The sequence below is a fragment of the Ochlerotatus camptorhynchus genome, unplaced genomic scaffold (assembly GCF_037179485.1).
Source record: "Ochlerotatus camptorhynchus isolate MF236.1 unplaced genomic scaffold, CSIRO-AGI_Acam_v1.1 ptg000203l, whole genome shotgun sequence".
Classification (NCBI taxonomy): Eukaryota; Metazoa; Arthropoda; class Insecta; order Diptera; family Culicidae; genus Ochlerotatus; species Ochlerotatus camptorhynchus.
In genome coordinates, this window is record NW_027040693.1 from 2,648,680 (window position 1) to 2,671,264 (window position 22,585).

At 42.8% G+C, this 22,585-nt stretch overlaps 1 protein-coding gene and 1 pseudogene across 1 annotated transcript in view; both read left to right on the plus strand.

The window, feature by feature from the left end:
* orb2 overlaps nucleotides 1-22,585 on the plus strand; it is a 1,372,010-nt gene that overhangs the window by 832,411 nt on the left and 517,014 nt on the right. The window contains 1 exon segment of the mRNA XM_065224014.1: nucleotides 16,027-16,056. Coding sequence (XP_065080086.1) covers nucleotides 16,027-16,056 — 30 coding nt within the window.
* On the plus strand, nucleotides 10,028-10,724 carry LOC135702917 (heterogeneous nuclear ribonucleoprotein L-like; annotated as a pseudogene).

Consider the following 22,585-nt stretch of genomic DNA (forward strand, 5'->3'; position numbering starts at 1 on the left):
GTACTAAGAGAGAACGATTTCAAAAACGCGTGTTTATTCATGGAACTTTGTTCGTACAGTAATAGGTAGGTAAAATGAAAAACGGAAATAGTCTGACAGCAGTAGCGTCGACAAATGGGGCACACAGGGTTGTGCAATGGATTGAGCATAGGCGTAGGGTTTGCATACTTAACATGTGTTGGTCACAAATGCCGTGCCAAACTGATTTCCTACGCAATTAATCAATCTTTGATGTGAATTTCGCTAATAAACACGAGGAGCATTACTTATAGCAAATTTGCCATAACAAAATGGGCATGGTTCATTTTAGTAAACAAACTAACACTTCTTCCGACTGTGGCACCTCTCTTACTCGCCTAGGGCTTGGTTAGTGCATCAGCGACCATTTCGTTGGTCGGACAGTACACCAACTTGATGACTATCTGTTCAGCAGATCTCGTATGTAGTGCTTCTTGGTGTCAATGTGTTTAACACGACCACTAGTTCTCACCGACGTCGCAAAGCTGAGACACCCTTGGTTGTCCTCGAAGATAATAGCTTGCTCTGAAAATAGCTTGCGATAGTGCATTGTACTCCGCCTCGAGGGATGAAAGAGCCACAGAACTTTGACCCTTGCTCACCCAGCTTATCGGGTCGCTTCCATAGAAAAAGATGAACCCGGTCGTCGACCTTCTTGTCCGGCGATCTCCGGCCCAATCAGAATCAGAGAAACCTTTGAGACACCATCTTTTGCCTGGTCCGAATTTCAATCTTTCGTTGTGCTCAAATATTGCAGCACACGTTTCGCAGCACTCCAATCCATTTTGTTAGGTTCGCTGACTTTTCTCCCAAGCAATCCGACGCTCAAATACAGATCAGATCGCGCGTTAACGGCCAAGTATAACAACGCTCCTACGAGTCTTCGGTACAGCGTCGGATCATCGAACCGCCCACTGTCTTCGTTAGCTGACGTGTACCCAGTATCCATTGGAGTCTGGCATTGCCGACAGTTCTCCATCTTGTACTTACAAAGCAATGTGTCGATGTACGCCGACAACTTTAACCCACTCTCCCAATCTCATAGCCCAAGAAATGACGCACGGAGCCTAGCGAAGTAACGTCGAATTTCTTGCGGAGACTATCATATACCGTAGGCTTGGTAATGTTTGCCCCATCGTACAAATGAGGTTCCCGTTTCACCTGTGCATACAATGCCTTGATTTTTTTTTGCATGCACGTAACCTATAGCTCATACCGAAGTAGGCTGTTTATAAAATAAAATGATTTACTTAGTTTGACAGTTGCACCATGACGAAGTGGCAGCGTATTCGTGATTTGTCCCACGCGTAAATGTCGCAAAAAGACACTTCAATCGCCGTGGGAGTGTTCCGGTGGACCGTCAAAAAGGGTTTTAGACCGAGAAAAGAAAGGACAACTATCCGCGAAAGTCCGAGGTCAGCTTGGGTTCCGAGGGTTATCGCTGTTATCAAAAGGAAGATTCGGGTGAATCTAGTGTGTTCAATAAGGAAAATGGCAAAGGAACACTGGATCAGTGATTTTACGGCACGAAAGATCGTAAAGGAAGATTGCGGGGCGAAGTCGAGGGCACGGAAAAAAAAACTCACCAACCGCATCCGGGAGCTACGAGTCGAACGATGCAAGAAAATCTTGAACTTCCTTAAGCGAAAAAATCCGGTAATCCTGTTCACCGACGAGAGCATGTTTACCGTCGATCCCGTATCAAATTCCAGAACCGACCGGTATATTAGTTCTCTTCCGGCAAAAGACGTGGCCGACGAGCACAAGAACGTGTATCTGACCAAGCATCCTGCTAGCGTTATAGTGTTTGGATTGGTGGCTTCCGATGGCAAAAAAAATGACCCGGTGTTCATTCCAGAAGGCGACAAGGTTAACACGGAGGTTTACATCGGGATTTTAAGTAAGTATGTTCTTTCGTCGATCAATGAACAGTACGGTCCGAAGCCAAATGTTGTATTTCAACAAGACGGTGCTCCGTGACACACCTCAAACCCCACTCAGAACCGGTTGCAGGAACATCTTCCGTTCTGGGCGAAGAATATGTGGCTGCCATCCAGCCCCGATCTTAATCCGCTGGATTACTCAATATGGCGTGTCATGAAGGCCAAAGCCTGTTCTAAACGCCACCCGAGTACAGCAAGCCTCAGAAAAACATTGACCCGTACCTGAAGAGAACTGGATCCAGACTACATTATTAGAACCTGCCGTGCATTCCGGAAGCATGTGAAGACCGTAATTGCAGCAAGTGGAAACTCGATCAATGATTAACATAGTTTAAGACTCTGAGGAACATCCCCCCTTTGAAAAATAAAAAAAAATTAATTAATTTATCTTTATTAGGGAGGCTCAAATAAATAAATAAAAAAAAAAAAAAAAAAAAAAAAAAAACTCAAAAACGAAATTTTTGAGATTTTCTTTAATTTTGACATTACCAGGGCTGGTAGCGACCATTGCTGTCAAAAATAGTGATTTTAGTGACCATGTTGAAGAAATAAGTGACCAAATAGTGACTTATAGTTGTAAAAATAGTGGCTAAAAAGTTACCTAAGAGAAAATAAATGTATGATGTTTTAGACTTATGCAACAAGTATCTATGAACCTTTAAAACGCAAGATTCATTAGAAAGTGAATGGCCAAACCCACGGTATTAGTCAGGGTGTCTACTTACTTCAAAAACCTGGAAAACCGAGAATCCTCAGGAAATTAAATTTTTCCTGAAAATACCAGGAAGGCTCAGAGAATTTAATAATTTTCTTACTAAGGATATTTAAAGAAAATCATGAATTTTAAAATACAAGCTTTTAATGATTCTCGTTATTTACATTCACGCTTTGAACTTTATAGATCCACAGTGGACTAATATTCAGAAAGAAATAAATTTAAAAAAACAACAGAGGGTAGAAATGTTTTTTTTTTTTTTTTTTTGGAACATGCATATTTTCTAGAAATTTTTAATGTGAACTAGTTCTGAACTTAAAAGCTATAAATTTTCAAGAATCTGGAGTAAAAATCCATGCCCAGTTTTAAAAGCTCGTGGAATTTTATTATAATTTCTAAGGACCTTATTTCAAGGAAGTTCTGGGAAAAAAATCTTTCAGAAAAACTTCAAATACAATCTGCTTTTAAGGTAGTTCTGAGGAATTTTAGATTTATTGTATAGTAAGTTTTGAGTAGAATTTCAAGTAACCCTGAATTGAATTAAAAAAAAAAAAATTAATAAAAACTCCGAAAATTTCGGAGGAACACAACTCATTCAGAACAAAATTTCAAGGGGCTTCTGAGGATTTATAAAATAAAGTTGTGGGAGAAAACTAATCCGGAGCATAAGTCCTTAGCATCTTTTTGAAAATACTAAAAGGAGGATTACAATAAAACCTTAGAATAACTACAGAACATTTTCAAAGGAATTCGGAAAATAAATTCAGGTTTGCCAAACAAATTATGAGAAATGCCACAGAATTCTTAGGAGACTTTCAATGTGAGCAGAATTCCAAGGAGTGAGATTCAAAAGGAGAATGTCAAGGTATTTCCAAGGAAAACTAAAAAAATTGAATTAGGAGGATAGCTTTATTGATATGTTGAGGAATATTTCAATGGAATTTAGAATGGACTATTCTGAGGTCTTAAGAACTACTTGAAAGTTCCCAAATTTTTCATGAAGCTAATGAAACTGCCTTGAAGTTCTTTTGTAGTTTGATAAACTAGCCGGATGTTCACAATACTTCTCATCAAATTCTTAAACTTCCCTGAACTTTATAGGACTTCCTAAAGTTTCCTCAATGTTTCTAACGTTGCCTTGAAGTTTCGACAATTTTCCTTAAGTATTATAAGCATTATAAGCATTATAAACGCTCACTTATTTTCCCTGAACTTATCTATGGTTACCTGAAGTTCTCTAAATTTGTTTAATAATCCGGAAAATTTTCTGATATATATTCATAATTCCCTGACGTTTATGACGTTTCGGATCAATCATAAAATTCATGGAATACCCCATAATTCCACGGAACTCCTTGTAAGTCTCTGCAAATTAGCTTAAGTTAATGGGATTATTCTGAAGCTAACTGATCGTCCTTGAAGTACTCGGAATTTCACTGAATATCATGACATTATATAAAAGTATCGAAATTTATAAGAAATTCTTGAAGATATCACTGCTTGCTAAAAGTTCTCGCATTTTTTTAATTAATGGACTTCGTTGATTTTCTTTAATAAATTTAGCTAAATTTTCGCATTGTTTTAAGTTCTTGAAATTTCCATAGTATAACACGTTTTCCGGATGTTCATATGTTTTTTATCACGTTCCAGAAATTCTTTTGAAGCTTTGAAGTTTCTGGAAATTCCCTGAGTTTCTCGCAATTTCTTTACAGTTTCTACAATTTCCTTGAAATTATTTGAACTGCCCTTTGATTCTTTAATCTGTCTTGATGATCTCGAAGCTTCCCTGAAGTTCTCAATTCTATTGAAGATCTCGGTTCTGCTCGGAAATAAATGGAATTCCCGTAAACACCTTTAAATTTCCCTGAAATTCTCTGGACTTCTGTGAAGTTTCTGAAAAAAAATCTGAAGTTTTCATATATTCTCTGAAGAACTCTGTGCTTCCCTGAAATTCTCGGAACATCTTAAGGTTCCGCACATCATGGAACTATTCTGATTTTTTTTTTAATTTACGATAATAGATCTTTAAACTGCTCCAACAGTCTGGACTAACAGTCTGAAAACTGCTCTTAAGATCTGAAATCCCCCAAAAATCTCTAGCGTTTCTGAGGTACTTAGAACTTTTTAAAAATGTGCACATACCCCTTATGTTTTCTATATTTCTCAAGTTCGCTTGACACCTGTGAAGTTCTCTGAAATTCTAGGAACTTCATTAAAGTTTCCGAAAATTTTCGGATGCTAAAAGAACTGCCTTGAGGTTCTTGAAGCTTACAGTAAGTTCCCCATATTTTCAGCGTATTAGCTTCCCTTATGTTCCTGCCGTTTGAAATTCTCAGCATTTTTTATTACTTAGAACTTCTCCAAAGCTTCTACAATTACGAACTTAAAAAAAAATCATTTTTTTTTCTTGATTCTGGAACTTTGAAAATTTATTAATATCTTGAACATTGAATACGAAGAGATATTGAAAAATTTTAGATCTTTGACTTACTCAAATTAAGTAAGTTTTCTCTAACTTTATTAAGTGAGAAATTAAGTAAGTGTTAAGCTTCAACATTCAATGGATTTGATTGCAAAGCTGTTTCTTTAAAACTAATTGCCAGGTCTTAAAAAAGTTTGGGTGAATTGCTGTTGTTTTTCATCTGAAAAAATATATTTTTAACCCATTTAAAGAATAGCTTTCTTATTATAAACCTGGAATTTATCCGGTAAAGTACTGGAAAAACCTGGAAAACTCAAGTAAGTCTATTTAGAAAAATGAGTAGACATGCTGTAGATAGAGAAAGACGATTAAACGCCACAAAGCAAAGAATGATCAATCTTGAAATAAATTCACGCTAAAAGTTGAAAATAGTGACTGGTTACAAGAATAAGTGACTTTAGTGACTTGGCCTTAAAAAAAGAGACTTTTAAGTGACTGGTTTGAAAAAAGTGACCAAGTCACTAAAAATTGACTCGCTACATTACTCTGCATTACTCAATGGTGCAAACATTATCACGCATACAGACGCTGCCAATCAACAGGTCGTCAACGTAGACTAAAATGACGCAAACGGCTTCTCATATCGTATGTAGTGACATGGGTCTGCGGCGCTTGACTTGAACATTAGCTCGAGGAGTACAGAGTGTAATGCTTTATTCCAGCACCTTGCGGACTGGCGCAGCCCGTATATACTTTTACGAAGTCTACATACCTTTTGATCTTACCCCGGAGCTGCACAACCTGAAGGTTGCTGCATATACAGCTCTTCTTCGACGGTCCCGTTTAGGTAGGCCGTTCGAACATCGTACTGCTTCAGGAACAGCTGCTTCTTTCCTGCTACGGCAAGCAGAGCACTCAACGTAGCCTGCCCGCGTGACTGGTGCATACACTTCCGTGAAATCCACACCGAAACACTGTCAGTATCATTGTGCGACAATACTGGTTTTATGCTTCACTATGCTGCCCGTCTCATCCCGCTTTATCTTGAAACCCCATTTTACACCAATGGCCTTCTTGCTCAGCGGCATATCCGATAGTTCCCACGTACTGTTCACTTTGTGTGCTTCAATCTCTTCCCGCATAGCACGTTGCCAAACAGGCATACTCAATGCATCACGAAAGTCACTTGGTTCATCGTCATGTAGCACTTTTCCAACAATAAAGTCCTCATACCTGCTTGGTCACTTGCAATCGTATCTTCTGCATCTTCATACACCGATTGACGCTCTTCTTCCTGGGTTTTTCTATCTTCATCATGTTCGAATACTACCCCTGGGTTATCTTCACTCTCCGTCACTGGATCATTTGAATCACTCCACTCATGTAGCTGCATATCCGGAAGCACGCTTGCTTCCTCTCGCTGCTCCGATCCTTTCGGGAATTTCAGAAACTCAGGATCTCGACTAACGACTATGCGGTTGGTTTCGACATCAAGAAAGCGATAGCCTTTATGACAGCCTGAACAGCCCACGAACACAAGCTTCTTTGATCGAGGATCAAACTTCTTGCGCTTTGCGTCTGGGTATGTTCACATCTGAAGATTCGAAGATCCGTGAAGTTTGGTTTGTTGCCTGTCCACAATTCGAATGACGTTCTATCAACTGCTCTGGATGGAAGCCGGTTCTGGATGAACGTCGCCGTTAGAATCGCTTCTCCCCAATAGCGTTTGGGAAGGTTGGCATCTAATAACATACAGCTGGCCATTTCTCGGAGGGACCTGTTCTTTCGCTCGGCTACTCCATTTGATTGCGGTGAGTAAGGAGGCTTCAGCTTATCGCCTACGTATTCTCCTCCTCCATCAGATCGCAGTACACAAGGCTTTCATCGAAGATATTGTCCGCCCACCGAACATATTCCACAATCTGGTCGGCTGCTTCGTCCTTCGACTTTAGCAGGAACACCACGCAAAACCGGCTGATGAAATACTTGTTGCGGCTTGGTGTTGGATTTTCCATGGGCCCGCAGAGATCGGTGTGTATGATGTCCAGAGGTCGCTTCGACTTCCGTTCTAGAACCTGCGGCAAGGGTTTTCGTACCAACTTACCCATCAGGCAGCACTCACACTCACAGTTTGATTCCGCTGTCGAACCTTGTGTCACGATTGCATTCACAACACTAATGACACGATGGCCCATCCGCCTATGCCACGTATGCTGGCAGATTACACCATGATTTCCCGCAACCGACAAACACTGCTCTGTCAGCTTTTGCTTGTACTGGCAGCCGACCAGCCTGTAGCTTCAACGACTACTGTGAGGCCCTTCGTTGCGCGTTTCCGGACAGAGAGCAACCCACCTTCCAGCGAGGGAACCAACAACACGTTCTCGAGAGTAATTGCAACGCGTTCACACTTGGCATTTACGCCCATAACTACACCACTTCCAACTCCGTTCGATTTTGCTGTCGTTCCATCCGCCAGGGTCACATCCACGATGGCTTCACGTTTAAACGCCATGAAAAATTCGCGGTTGTTGGTCATGTGGCACGTGCAGCCACTATTGATCGTCCACGCTTCAGGAATAACGTCATGTTTGGTGAACTTTTCCATCCTGCCTGCTCTTAGCATTAGCATGATTGACTGCCCGCGGTTGGTGTTCCATTATTGCTAGATCACCTGTAATTACGTAGCGAATCAACAGATGGGTCTAGCCTATCATCCTCCTTGTGTAAAAACTGGTGATATCAAACGTTGTAGTAGCGCAATACTAGCGTCAGCCGTATTTGAATGCGTTAATTGAATGGTTAGGCATGTGTTGAGGTAATACTCGTTTTGTTGAAATCGGAGAAATCTTCTGCACTTCCGCGAGAAACCACTGGGATGTTGGATAACGGTACGCTAAATTAATGTCATGTGTTCATGTTATGACACAAAGCCAGTTACGAATCTTCAATGTGAAGGGACCTGAGATTAAACCCATGATGATCTGCTCAGTAAGCAAAAATGGTCACTATGTGGCCACCGAGTCCTTTATATCGCATCACACCATTTATGATCGAGTTGTTGTTGCAACCAGTGATGCCAACATTTCGGTTTTTTCTGGCATTCTTCGATGTAAACTTGGGATGCCATCGTCGAGGACGTGATGAATGGTTCCGTTTTCAGACCACAACCAAGGGGTGGTCACTCTACACACTAAAGGGTGTCCACGATGAAATTGCCACACACAAAATTGATTCGCAAAATTCGAGTTATCATCCGATTGCCATCAAATTTTCAGGGATTGAGAAATAACTATTAAACTTCATTTTACCATTTTACTCGTATTTTATTTACAGTCCATACGCAAATGCCCGCACCTTGGCCTTAACCCCGGTCATAAGATTCTGCACAACCTGTGAATCAACCGTTTTTTGCATGTAAACCCATACTTTCTTCAGTTCCTCGACTGTCTTCACTACCTTAGGTCGTTTAAGAAGGTGCTGTTTCATAATCGCCCAGTACTTCTCGATGGGGCGGAGCTCCGGAGTGTTGAGAGGGTTGAACATTTTCGGCACGAAATTGACCTTATTGTCCGCATACCACTTCAGCACGTCCTTGGAGTAGTGGCATGAGGCCAAATCCGGCCAGAAGATTGTTGGGACGTTGTGGGCATTCAGGAGAGGAAGCAGCCGCTTCTGGAGGCACTCTTTTATGTACACCTGTCCGTTCATCGTGTCCTGGGTCACGAAAGGTGCACTCCGCTTCCCGCACGTGCAGATGGCTTGCCAAACCAGGAATTTTTTCGCAAATTTGCACATCTTCTGAGTGCGGACATGCTCCGGAACGCTGAACTTATCCTTGGCCGTGAAAAACAGGTTGCCGGGGATCTGTTTGAAGTCGGCCTTCACATATGTTTCGTCGTCCATGATGCAGCATTCAACTTTCGTCAGCATGTTGAGGTACAACTTCCTGGCACGGGTTTTGGCGGACTTGTTCTGCTTCTCGTCGCGATTAGGGGCCTTTTGTACCTTGAACGCGAAGCCCAGCCTTAGTTTTGGCCTTCTGGACAAAACTTCGGCTTAGGTGCAGCTTCTTAGCCACATCCCTAACGGAGGCGTTCGGATTTCGGTTGAAGGCCCCAACTACGCGGTTGTGATTTTTGGTGTTGTACGGAATACTTTTTCCTTCACTTCTGGGCTTCCGATCGGTGGTCAACCGTTCCTCGAACCGCTTAATCACTCGCGACACCGTGGAATTCGCGATTCCCAACGTTTTAGCGATGGAACGATGCGAGAGATCCTTGTTCTCGTGATGAATGCGCAAGATTTTATCACGCACGAGCTGTTCTTTCGACTCCATTTCCGCGAGTTTTGATCACAGGACTTTAAAACTTGCAGGATGTAAATAATGCACTATGAACTAAAGCCACCCAAATTTTCATTAAATTCTACCCAACGGTTAAAAAGTTAGAGCAATTTCGTAGTGTGGCAATTTCATCGTGGACACCCTTTAATTTTGCGCCAACATTTTTTCTCAGTGTGTCTCAGTATACCGCAGCTGTTCCCACGGTGTCGAGAAGTCATTGAACTGACTTTCGTGTGCTTGTGAATAATGCCTTGTTTGGCAACCCGGTATTTTAACAGCTTTTGTTTTTGTTTTGTTTTTCAATGTTTACAAAAAACAACACGGACTCCAGTTGGGACTGCACATTGGAAGAAGCCGTCTCCAATAATGCCTGCAACGGACGAACCCCGTTGCTACACGATCCTACCATGTCCGGCGAAAAGCCGACCCCGTACACCGACCGTCAATCTTTAGTCAACCATGGTCCTAAATCAGCCCTTCTGGGAGTCGGCGGAGGAAACGGATTTGCACTGAATTTTTCACCGCCCGAGCTTCATCTGTCGGAAAGCTGGAAACCAACACCGGCCAAAACACACGTCGGACTGATGAAGGACGCACCGCTGACCCGAAATGAACCAGCCAACTTCATTGAACCAGCACAGCAACAGGGCGCAATGATGATGGTCTACGGACTCGATAACAACACAGCCAACACCGATAAGCAGTTCAATCTGTTCTGCCTGTACGGATATGTTGTTTAGATAAAGTTCCTGAAGAGCAAAGATGGTACCGCCGTGGTCCAGATGGGAGACGCAATCGCAGTCGAACCAGTTCAACGCAGCATCCAGCATTTGAACAACATTGCAATCGGAAATGATGGTAGCAAAATTCAGATTGCATTTTCCAAGCAGAACTACTTGTCAGAGTCCACCAACCCCTACACCCTGCCGGACAATTCAATCAGCTTCAACGACTACAGCGCCTCCAAGAACAATCGCTTCCTTTCGTTGACCCATCAATACGCCACCCGTTATATCCGTGGATCTGCTGCTGACTGCATTCAACACCAAGGACTGCCATCCGTCGCAAGTGCGAATGTTCCCACTGAAATCGGAACGTTCCTCCTTCGGATTGGTCGAGTTCCCGAGCGTAGCCCTGGTGGTGAACGCCATCATGAAGTGCAACCACAGCGCGATCGATCACAAAGGCACACAATTCCCGTTCATTATGAAGTTGTGTTTCTCCTCGTCCAAGACGATGAATGGTGCAACGAGAACATCGAAAACATGGGCATGGGCATGACGCCACCACCTGCCTGGCAACCCAATGTTTGCAGCGGACACGACAGCCTCCGTCGTTAAGCAGCAGAAAACGAAGGTGGCGCGGCAACAGGCCTTGGAGCACGCGCGGAAGACGACAGGCTACCAGCCCCTGATCTTCAAGAAGTTGAGGAGAAGATCGGTCGACTGAAGAACAACAAAGCAACTGGTGTAGATCAACTACCAAGTGAGCTATTAAAATACTGGCTAGAGCGCTGCACTGGATAATTGCCAAGATTTGGGAAGAGTTCGTGGGGCATTACCAGGCGGGATTCATAGGGGACCCGCGCTACCACGGACCAAATTTTCGCGATTCGGCAGGTTCTGCAGAAATGCCCCAAAAAAAACGTGCCCACACCTCATTTGTTCATCGATTTCAAATCCGCATACGACACAATCGATCAAGATCAGCTTTAGCAGATTATGCACGAGTACGGATTTCCGGATAAACTGACGCGATTGGTCAAGGTGACGATGAATCGAGTGATGTGCGTTGTTCGAGTATCGGGAACACTTTCGAGTTCCTTTGAATCTCGAAGGGGGTTACGGCAAGGTGATGGAATTTCGTGTCTGCTATTCAACATCGCGTTAGAAGGTGTGATCAGAACAGCTGGGATAGACACGAGTGGCACGATCTTCAGGAAGTCCATGGCACGGAACTTTGAGGTGATGGCGGAAATGTACATCAGGCTGAAGGCTGAAGCTAGGCGGATTGGACTTGCCATCAACGCACCGAAGACAAAATACATGAAAGGAAGACGTTCTAGGGAAGACAATGTTAGCCTCCCACCTCGAGTTCAGATTGACGGTGACGAAATCGAGGTGGTCGATGAGTTCGTGTATTTGGGCTCACTGGTGACCGCCGAAAATGATACCAGCAGAGAAATTCAAAGACGCATTATGGCAGGGAATCGTGCCTACTTCGGACTTCGGAGGACGCTCCGGTCGAATAAAATTCGCCGCCGCACGAAGTTGACTGCCTACAAGACGCTGATTAGACCGGTGGTCCTCTACGGCCACGAGACCTGGACTATGCTCGTGGAGGACCAACGCGCCCTTGGTGTTTTCGAACGGAGGGTGTTGCGTACCATCTACGGTGGAGTGCAGATGGATGACGGAACGTGGAGGAGGCGAATGAACCACGAATTGCACCAACTGCTGGGAGAACCAACCATTGTCCACATTGCAAAAATTGGGTGACTACGGTGGGCTGGGCACGTCGTAAGAATGCCGCACGACCACCCAGTGAAAATGGTTCTAGAAAGCGACCCAACAGGAACAAGAAGAAGAGGCACGCAGCGGTCAATGTGGATCGACCAAGTAGAAGGCGACCTGCGGACCCTTCGCAGACTACGAGGCTGGCGAAGTGTGGCCATGGATCGAGTAGAGTGGAGACGACTTCTTCGGACAGCAGAGGACAACAAGGCCTTAGCCTGATTGGTAAGGTAAGTAAGGCTGTCTCAAATCCGAGACAGCTGCACAGCTAGTTCGTGTAGCCGTGGCCGAAAACCTCGGTCCGGTCACGATACCGCTGTCAGCTGTTCTTTGTCAGGGATGAAATGTGCCGTCACCGGTGTAACGGAGTGTTGCTATGCAAGCGATTGCCCTGATTTCTTCATGCTAAGTGGTCGGAATGATTGGACGCAGTGCGGCGCGTTCTTTGGACAGGCATCTGGATGTGCGCTGACAATTCGATTGAGGAGAATCCATAGCGAGACTTGGTGGAGATTCACGGTTGTGTTTTGAAACAAATTGATTATATTGTGGCAACATCAATTTCTTCCTTCGCTGATTGCTTTCCACACTCAGGGTTTCCTTGTAGATTTTGAGGACTCGACAAACTGTTGTTTTCGGAATCTTCCGGTCCACTCCGGATTTTCAGGTGTTTGTGCACAATATTTTTTCCTCTTTCGAGTTCCATTTGACGTAATTTCTGAACGCGATCGACTGCTTTGATCAAACTTGCACCAGTTGTTCTCTATAGAAGTGTAAACAAACCACTGTCAACGATTAAGATGACTGGTGATTGTTGTTAGCCATGGCTCTATCTTTCACTGCGTGACAAAACGTTCTGTCAGCGATAGTCGGTTGATGCGTTGACGAGTGTTGAGGGAGTGTGATGATATTTTGTATCGCTGGTTTTGAAAATAAGGATGTCACAGCAATTCACCTTAAAAGTCTCAGAAATTTGAAATGTATCTAAAGTTACATGTGAATGATTGGAAGGACACTAGCCCGAATCGATGGAATGATCTAGGAAATTCTTTTAGAAATCAATGAGATCTAGGAACATTTGAATACTCGGACTGAAATTTTGTTCAAATATTGCATGACAATATTATTAAGATTATGGAGACTAGGCCAGTTTTCACATTCTTGAACTTTGTGCGATTTTTAACTTTTTTTTAAGATATATGATCAAACAAATCATGGCTCTTGAACTTGAATATCATTATAATCGGGGGAAATTTGAATTATTAAATGTTATCACGATTTTCAATACAAATTTTAGAAGGCAGCTCTGAGCCATAACCTCCCCTTATAAAATGCGGACTGCACTACACCTGTTTGTGCATCGACAGATTGGTACCACCCCCTCTCGACGATAACGATAGCTTTGGCAATCGTATTCGAAATTCGAGCTTATTCCTGGTCACTTTAAAATGCAGTAGATAGCTATTTGTTTGCCTAAATACTCGTGCCACCCATTCCCACTGAATCCGTATTAGCCTGAAAGCCCAAACCCAAACTAATCCACCCATTTCATTTCCATCATCAGACCCCGAGAGTGAAGCTTGATTGTAACCGTAAGCCAGTCAAATCTGATGGCTGTAGGCAGAAGGTATGTTGTACAGCTATTTGCATCGATGGTGTAATCCAGGAAGTCAACCCATTGGTGATTGCATTCTGCCGGGTTGAGTTTCACCGAATTTCGCAACGAAGCCCCATCTCGAGCTATGGCAAATTGTAAAATCTAATTTTCCTCTGTCCACCATCGGGCCCCAGTGCTACTTCAATTGCCCTTATCAGCTACGGAATGAAGCCTCCGAAAAATTACTCGATCTCATGTTTTAGTTCTGTGGAATTAGAGCAGAGTGAAGGCAGACTCGGATGCAAACCGCAGGCTGGATGCTGCCGGGAGGGAACATTACGGGCATGACGAAACATTCGAATGCTTTTTGTTTTCCAACTTTTAAGGTTTGGTATTTCCATAGTTTCGCGATGTCGAAAGCCCGTTTCGACATCGACCAACAACAACGGTAGTGGAATTTTCAGCTCACCCCTCTAGAATCGAAGTTCATTATTCATTTTATTTATTTTCCAACCGAATCCAGTAGTGGCATGGATTCGATTTCATGAGTACCGATTTCCACAGGTGTACCACCGAAACAGCGCTCAAGCACGACGTTCGACGTCGTCGTCGTCGTCGTCGTTTGACAGCTGATTTCGAGTGGGGATTTATCGTTCGGTTGTCAGTTTTAATTTATTTTAACAGCTTTTATGTGCTCTGCACACCGAAACAGAGAGTGGAATGGAAGTTTCGCGAAACATGAGATTTTTCGCAATGGTTTTTCTATACGATGATTTTCAAATTCGAATTGCGTTGTTAAAAAAAAAACACCTGTAATCGTTTAAGATTAACTAGAAACGACGAAGCAATTGATTTTCGATCGTGTCACGGTTGGCTTGTGGGCTGTTTTTTTTTGCCGAGGTGCGTGCGAGCGTGTGTAAAATCGACAATGATCCTGTTTCGGATTCGCAGAAATTGAAGAACAACATTCTGAAGCGTACTCCAAATGGAAGCTGACAGTTTCGTTACCAAATAATGCAAATTAATATTAGGTTCTAAACGTTTATTGGATCTTCGTTTTGGGAAAAGTATGAAATTTTTTATAGCACGACTAAGTTTGGTGGATAAACCAGTTAGACGCTGGATGATGAAGCATTAGAGCAGGCCTGCCCAACCTTTCTAAACATACTTTTGGCATAGGATTACGTCTGTGATTTCTGTATGGGGGAATACTTTGTGAAAACCAAAAATGGAACATGTAACGAAATTATGAAAGATTTTGAACGTTAATAATTCAACTGCTCCTGGACCAATTTCAATAATTTTATCACCAATCGATCAGACATATTGCTACGCATCTATATCAATGCATTTGACTGTTGATTTTCAAAAAGAAACTATTGAAAAAATGTTTAATGTTAAGCATTGTTCAAAAGCGTCGAAATAACTTATAAATCCACTAATTACGTACATGCAGAAGCTGCTTCCCCAACACAGTCATCAGAGAATCGTTTCCAGACGAAACATGTCGATGTAGCACACTGTCAGCAGAGAGTCAGTAGCAGAAGAAACATGTAGAAGTGGCTTTCGCCTACGATCTTCAGGCGTGTGCGAATAGGGAGAATGCAATTGCGTTACATTTTGCACTTTCATCACCTTATTCAGAACCACACGCCCCCAACGACCACACAAAATGCTCTCAAGAGCTGTAGCTTATAACCAAACTTAGAAGCAGGGATGCAAGTGATTTTGATCGATTCTCTTCATCGACTTTCTGTTTCGTTACGCCACCGCCTCTTCTATATGATGACATCACCACGCCATACTATTCAACCCAATTTGCCAGAGAACCATCTGGCTCAAAATTATGAAACCATCCGCTTGACGTCACTATTTTCTGCTCTTCATCCCCTCAAAATTGCGTCCGCAGAAAAAAAATCTGCGTGTCACAACAAAGAAAAAATGAGAAACTCACAAATTTCTCCTTTCCTGCCCTGATAGCACAGCAAAGATAGCGCGCAACGGAACAAGTGAAGACATCACATTTTTCTTCCTTTCACTAAAAAAAAAGGCACCAACTACTGCTATATGCCATCACATCGCGAAGCATCGTCGAAAAGTTTCATATCAAAATTGCCTTCTCGTGAACACACGCACACGCAACCATTTCACACAATGTAGGTTATTGCCGGAGCGAGATAAGGGAAATTCCAAATGGGTTGGCGGGGGGAAGAAGCAGCATCTGAAAAGTTTCTCGCCCGATAGCAATCTTCGCGATACGATGCCACTGAGGGGTTGGGGTAGAGTGCTTGTAACAGCGGGATTTGTAAATTTGAATCGAATCCTCACACCCATGTGAACAATTGTCAAACGAGCATCAATTTCAAAGTGTGACGCAATGGTACAATGTTCAAAAAATGTTTCACTATTTCTCCGTCTCGTGCCCGAGAGCCAACTCAATCACTAACAATTTCCGTTTTTTTTTCCATTGCAGGAAAACTCGATTTCCACGAATTCATACCAGGTAAGTGTGTTTGCCGTACACTCTACACCGCCTTGATAGTAGTGCTGCGTCGTCGGTCGGTTGATCGGTCGCCGGAAACAACTCAACAGCCAAGTGTCACACTTCGTATCGCATCGCGTCGCCTCTTGCAGGGGTAGCCTACATATTACTTATTTATCACGCACCTAGGGATGGAACGAAGGTGTGAATGAACGGAGGCTTCTGGGGAGAGGCAAAAGTGGTTTTCGGGATGGGAGGGTTTTCGGCATTGATTGAGATGTGTGTGACATGGAGGGGGCGGGAAAACTTCCGAAAGGAGAGTATAAATTGAGTGTGTAACGTAACACAGCACTTGGAAGATGATGACGAAGGAAGAATCATGACTTGTCACCTGAGTAGAGAAGTGGATGGTTTTCGGTTTCCTCTCCACAGGAAGTGGAGAATGGTTTCGCTTCGAGAGCGGTTTTCGGTTGTAACCGAAAAATGCGGTTCTATACGTTAGGTGGAGCGTTCTTGGAATAGGTTCGGTCTAATATATGGTTATGAATAATACATGGTTACTAGTGGGTGCATATGTTATTCGGAAATAAGCCAAGTGATTTTGTGGATTTCAATTGGAGGTGTTCTGATCTGCGGTGCCATGCGGGTTCATTTCCCACAAATATCTGCAGGATTTGTGCATAACTAAAATGTTGAGACAGAAAATTTGATTACCTGGGGATACCGATAACGTAATAGTCAAGCATAGGTGCGAAGTTAAGGGGAGGGGGGGATGGGTATTAAAAAATGAAGACTGGATGGAGAGAAAAAAATAATTTCGATCGTTTATACAATGCAGCAGAATTTGATCGTTATGTTTGGGAAAGTGGGGGACCAAACATCAGACCAGGTTCAACTGTTTCTATACAGACGGTTCAAGATTGAACAATCGTGTGAGAGCAGGGGTAACTGGGGTGTTCCAAGCATAAATTCATGCAATTCTTGAATGCTCTGTAATATGCTTGCGCAGAAATTATAAACATTCGAGCATCTACATTATGTCTGATAGTCAAGCAGCATTAAATGCTTTAATATCAGCAACATGCAATTCAAAACTCGTATGGGAATGTGCAATGTCACTTCAGAAATTGGCCTGTCAAAACCAAGTAAACCTATATTGGGTTCCACTGTGGAATTGAAGGAAATGAAAAAGCCGACACGTTAGCCAGGCTAGGATCATCTCAGCAATTCATAGGACCAGAACCATTCTGTGGAGTTTCTGCTTGCTCTCTTAGAATGGAGTTCTTGAAATGGGAAAAAAGGAAAGTGAAGACCAAGTGGAACAACACTTCCATTGCTAGGCAGTCGAATAATTCCGGTTCATAATTCCGAACATTTCAATGACTAGCAAAATTCTTGAATTATCAAAGAAAGATCTCAGTGTCTATACTGGTTTTATAACAGGAGATTGTCCATGTAAACATCATTTGAAGTTAATAGGAAAACTGCAAGAGGATATGTGTCGATTCTGTGGCATATAAAAGGAAGACTCTGAACACCTACTATGCTCTTGTGCAGCAATCTTCAATAAAAGGCGTATTTTTCTGGATAAGGGGCTGTCAGAGCCCTTTGATATTTGGAATGCAGGTCCTAGTCAAGTATTACATTTCATTCGAAATGCTTTTGGTCAGTCTATGTCGGTCGCTTCACAAAATAGTGATACGACATAACAGATATAGCAATATAAAAACGGGGAATATCACAATAGATCAAAGTAATAGTCGCAGTAATTTCCACTGAACTAGTAAAAAAGTGAATCAAAACAAAACAACTTCGAACCAAGCTGCACGGCCTCGGTTCGAACCAAACTCGGTCAACCCGGCTGTCATGCCGCCACCGAAACAAATTCTCCACCGACAACAGAAGTTGTTACCACCGATGCGCTGCGAACTTTGGCTTCGATTCCCCCATCGGACAGCGGGTCGTTGACTCCTTCTACAGGTCAACAGCCCCCTGCTAGCGGCGGAGTGGATCGCAAAACTGCTAGTGGCAAGTCCGATGGAAACGAAACAGATTGGTCTGTCGGCTCATCCAGCTCAAGAAGGCATCTCCGTAATCGCCCACCAGGCAAGAAGCCTCGGGTAGAGGACGACTGTGACGACAAGCGAAATGGGAGTAACAAACTGTCGTAATGACTGTAGTTCTCCAGTTACAACCTCGCCTCCATCAACATCAACAATATCACGAACGGAACGAAAATAGACTCTCTTCGGACCTTTGTACGAACGCTGGAGCTGGATATCGTTTTCCTCCAGGAAGTGGAGAATGATCAGCTCTCTCTCCCTGGCTTCAACATTGTCTGCAATGTGGACCAGGCAAGGCGAGGAATGGCAATCGCGCTGAAAGACCACATACAATTCTCGCATGTGGAGAAGAGCCTGAATGGCCGCCTCATCGCTTTGAGGGTGCAAAACACGACTCTCTGTAATATCTATGCGCCATCGGAGACAGCTCCTCGTGCGGAAAGAGAGAGATTCTTCAACGCCATGATCGCATATTACCTTCGGCACAACACGCAACACGTCGTCCTCGCTGGCGATTTTAATTGCGTGCTTCACCCGAGCGACTCCACGAGTGCAAACACAAGTCCAGGTGTCCAGGCGACCATACGGCAGCTGCAGCTTCACGACCTTTGACTGAAGCTATATCCCACCAACCCCGCACCCACATACGTTACGCACAATGCGGCATCCAGGCTCCATCGCATGTATGTAAGCTATGGGCTTTGCGAGCATCTGCGAAGTGCTGCCACACACGTATCCCAAGTAACAATTCAGTAACCATTTGGCATCCACTCCGATTTATGATAGTTTTATGACGGCAATGAACAAACCATTTAGTATAAATACGGCATTTCAAAGTGTAAGACATTCCTGCTGAATTACTAAGCTTTTTGCTGTTTTAAAAACCTTTTATAGTCTGGCAAGAAAGTCAAAACTTGTCTTGTTTTAAAAATAAATTTAAAACAGTTCTCAATCCCTCCTTAAAACTGCTCTGTAATTCAAGCATAAACGTCATCCCAAGTAACAATTTAACAGCCTTTTGACTTTCACTCTGATTTATTGTGGCAATAGGCAATCTTTTTAGTTTAAATACAGCATTTAACAGTGCAAAACATTCTTCATTTGTAGTTCAGTGTTATGCTGTTTTAAAACCCTTTTAAAATTTGACGAGAAAATCGGAAAGTGTTTGATTTAAAAATGAATTTAATGCAGCGCTCTATCCTTTTATAAAACTGTTCAGTAAATCAATTGGTATTTGTTTTATTGATGTTACTACAAAATTCTCCATAAAGGTGTTTTATCATTATAAAAGCAAATATGAAACCGTTCGGTTTCAAACGGGATCAAAAAGCATATATTGATGAGTCTTAGTGTCAACAAAACCTCCCACTGTTTACAAATAAAACTAAAAAGATGGATCCACCTAGAGACAGAGAAAAACATAATCGAGTGCAGCATGCAAATGTAGAGTCACTAGGAAATACGAAAGGATAATAGAGTAATAATTCTAGCAATGCTGTCGACGGAAGAGAAAAGGAATCCAATTCCAGAACTTTCTGGGAGGGCAGCTCCGACAACATCGGTCAACAACAACAGAGCAGCCGACTGAGAAGAGCGAAGTGAATGCGGTTTACGAAACACTGGAAGCCGTCAAATTAGACGCTTAGAATTGATGGAAATACACAGCATATTGTCAATGGCAGCCTTCTCCAGAAATAACGTTGCGATCATGATCCGAATAGCATCAGTTCCAAACTGGGACTGCGGAAAACTGCTGACAGGAAACTCATCCGGAAGAAGGAAAACTTTCCGGGAACGATTGAGCTTCCACCTGTTCCAAGTTACGTAGACTCACTTCCTGAGTAACTGCTATCAATAGATGAATTGCCCTTATCATGGATGTCACGCAATTTGGAGTAGAACATCGTTGCAATGATCGCACAACAAAACTATCGAAAGATAAACAAATTTTGACGTTTAACTTTTTCCAGGCAACTTTGTCACAATTAATACCGTCATAAAACTAAACGGAATAAGAACAAGCAAAATGGTTTCAGATAAAAACAATTCAGTCTGAAAATTATCTTCATAAAAGCCGTATTAAAATGTTTTGCATTTGTTAGCGATTTCATGAAATCAAAACAGCTTTTTGACAAATGGCTTTTGGAAAATTAATGTTTATGCTATCGCCATATTGTTATTATTCCATTTGCATTTTTGCAATCTTCGATTTTTAAAGTTGTTCCTTTAAAATAACTTTATTCTCATCAATTCATCAATGAGCAGTAATAGAAATTACAAAAATCATCAAACTGTCTCGGCTGGAAGCAATGATTAACATAACAAGTAATCATATTTTGTTTCAGAAATTAAAAATAACTAGTCAAATCAACGTTTTCCGAAGGCGGACTTATTTTTTTCGATCTTTCGAAGCACATTTCACATTAGATTTAATCTGTCACCTAAAAATAGACCACAATATGTGTTTCGATAATTTTAGTAATTCTTTCTAAATGACGAGGAAATTTATGAGGATTTTTTGACCGATTCATTTTTGAACAATGAACATGGCAAGATCGGACGATATTTATGAATCCCTTTTTATCTTGATTGATGCTTTATTTTTAAGGCGCTTAGCAAACGTCAAAGGAAATGGCACAAGTATTGATGCCAAATGGCTTTTATTGTAGTTTTAATAAGGATTTCAAATGGTTCTCAATGCATTCGTAATATAACCTTTTTGCAGCAAGTCATTCTTGAAATGTATCGATAATGCATTCTTTAGAACCTTCTTTAGGGTGGGCCAACTAGACAGATTCTAGTCTTAATGAGGTTTTGGTGGATGTAATAAAGGCAAAACTATCTTGACCAGGGTTTTATGAATGTTGTTTTATAGAAGCCTTGTAGTACTTCATAAAACGTTAAATGTTACTTGGGATGTTAGTTCACAGACCCCAAAGCTCTTAAAGGGTGTCCACGATGAAATTGCCACACTATGAAATTGCTCTAACTTTTTAACCGTTGGGTAGAATTTAATGAAAATTTGGGTGGATTGAGTTCATAGTGCATTATTTACATCCTGCAAGTTTTAAAGTCCTGTGATCAAAACTCGCGGAAATGGAGTCGAAAGAACAGCTCGTGCGTGATAAAATCTTGCGCATTCATCACGAGAACAAGGATCTCTCGCATCGTTCCATCGCTAAAACGTTGGGAATCGCGAATTCCACGGTGTCGCGAGTGATTAAGCGGTTCGAGGAACGGTTGACCACCGATCGGAAGCCCAGAAGTGAAGGAAAAAGTATTCCGTACAACACCAAAAATCACAACCGCGTAGTTGGGGCCTTCAACCGAAATCCGAACGCCTCCGTTAGGGATGTGGCTAAGAAGCTGCACATAAGCCGAAGTTTTGTCCAGAAGGCCAAAACTAAGGCTGGGCTTCGAACGTTCAAGGTACAAAAGGCCCCTAATCGCGACGAGAAGCAGAACAAGTCCGCCAAAACCCGTGCCAGGAAGTTGTACCTCAACATGCTGACGAAAGTTGAATGCTGCATCATGGACGACGAAACATATGTGAAGGCCGACTTCAAACAGATCCCCGGCAACCTGTTTTTCACGGCCAAGGATAAGTTCAGCGTTCCGGAGCATGTCCGCACTCAGAAGATGTGCAAATTTGCGAAAAAATTCCTGGTTTGGCAAGCCATCTGCACGTGCGGGAAGCGGAGTGCACCTTTCGTGACCCAGGACACGATGAACGGACAGGTGTACATAAAAGAGTGCCTCCAGAAGCGGCTGCTTCCTCTCCTGAAGGCCCACAACGTCCCAACAATCTTCTGGCCGGATTTGGCCTCATGCCACTACTCCAAGGACGTGCTGAAGTGGTATGCGGACAATAAGGTCAATTTCGTGCCGAAAATGTTCAACCCTCTCAACACTCCGGAGCTCCGCCCCATCGAGAAGTACTGGGCGATTATGAAGCAGCACCTTCTTAAACGACCTAAGGTAGTGAAGACAGTCGAGGAACTGAAGAAAGTATGGGTTTACATGCAAAAAACGGTTGATTCACAGGTTGTGCAGAATCTTATGACCGGGGTTAAGGCCAAGGTGCGGGCATTTGCGTATGGACTGTAAATAAAATACGAGTAAAATGGTAAAATGAAGTTTAATAGTTATTTCTCAATCCCTGAAAATTTGATGGCAATCTGATGAAAACTCGAATTTTGCGAATTAATTTTGTGTGTGGCAATTTCATCGTGGACACAGCGCGCGTGGATACAGCGCGAATTTGCCTTCCCCACCTCGGTCGTGAACAAGGACGTGGATTCTGGTCCCTCCGCCCTCATGCCGAAAACATCGACGATTTCTAAGTCCGGTGGCAGTTTTGGACCCACCAACGGAGGAATTTCCCCAGCTGGATGGCATTGTGGATCTCATACACGAAGACAAAAATTAAATCGTTTTTCCGCAGGAAGTCAAGCGAAGCAAACTATGGGAAAAGTGAACTTTTAGTT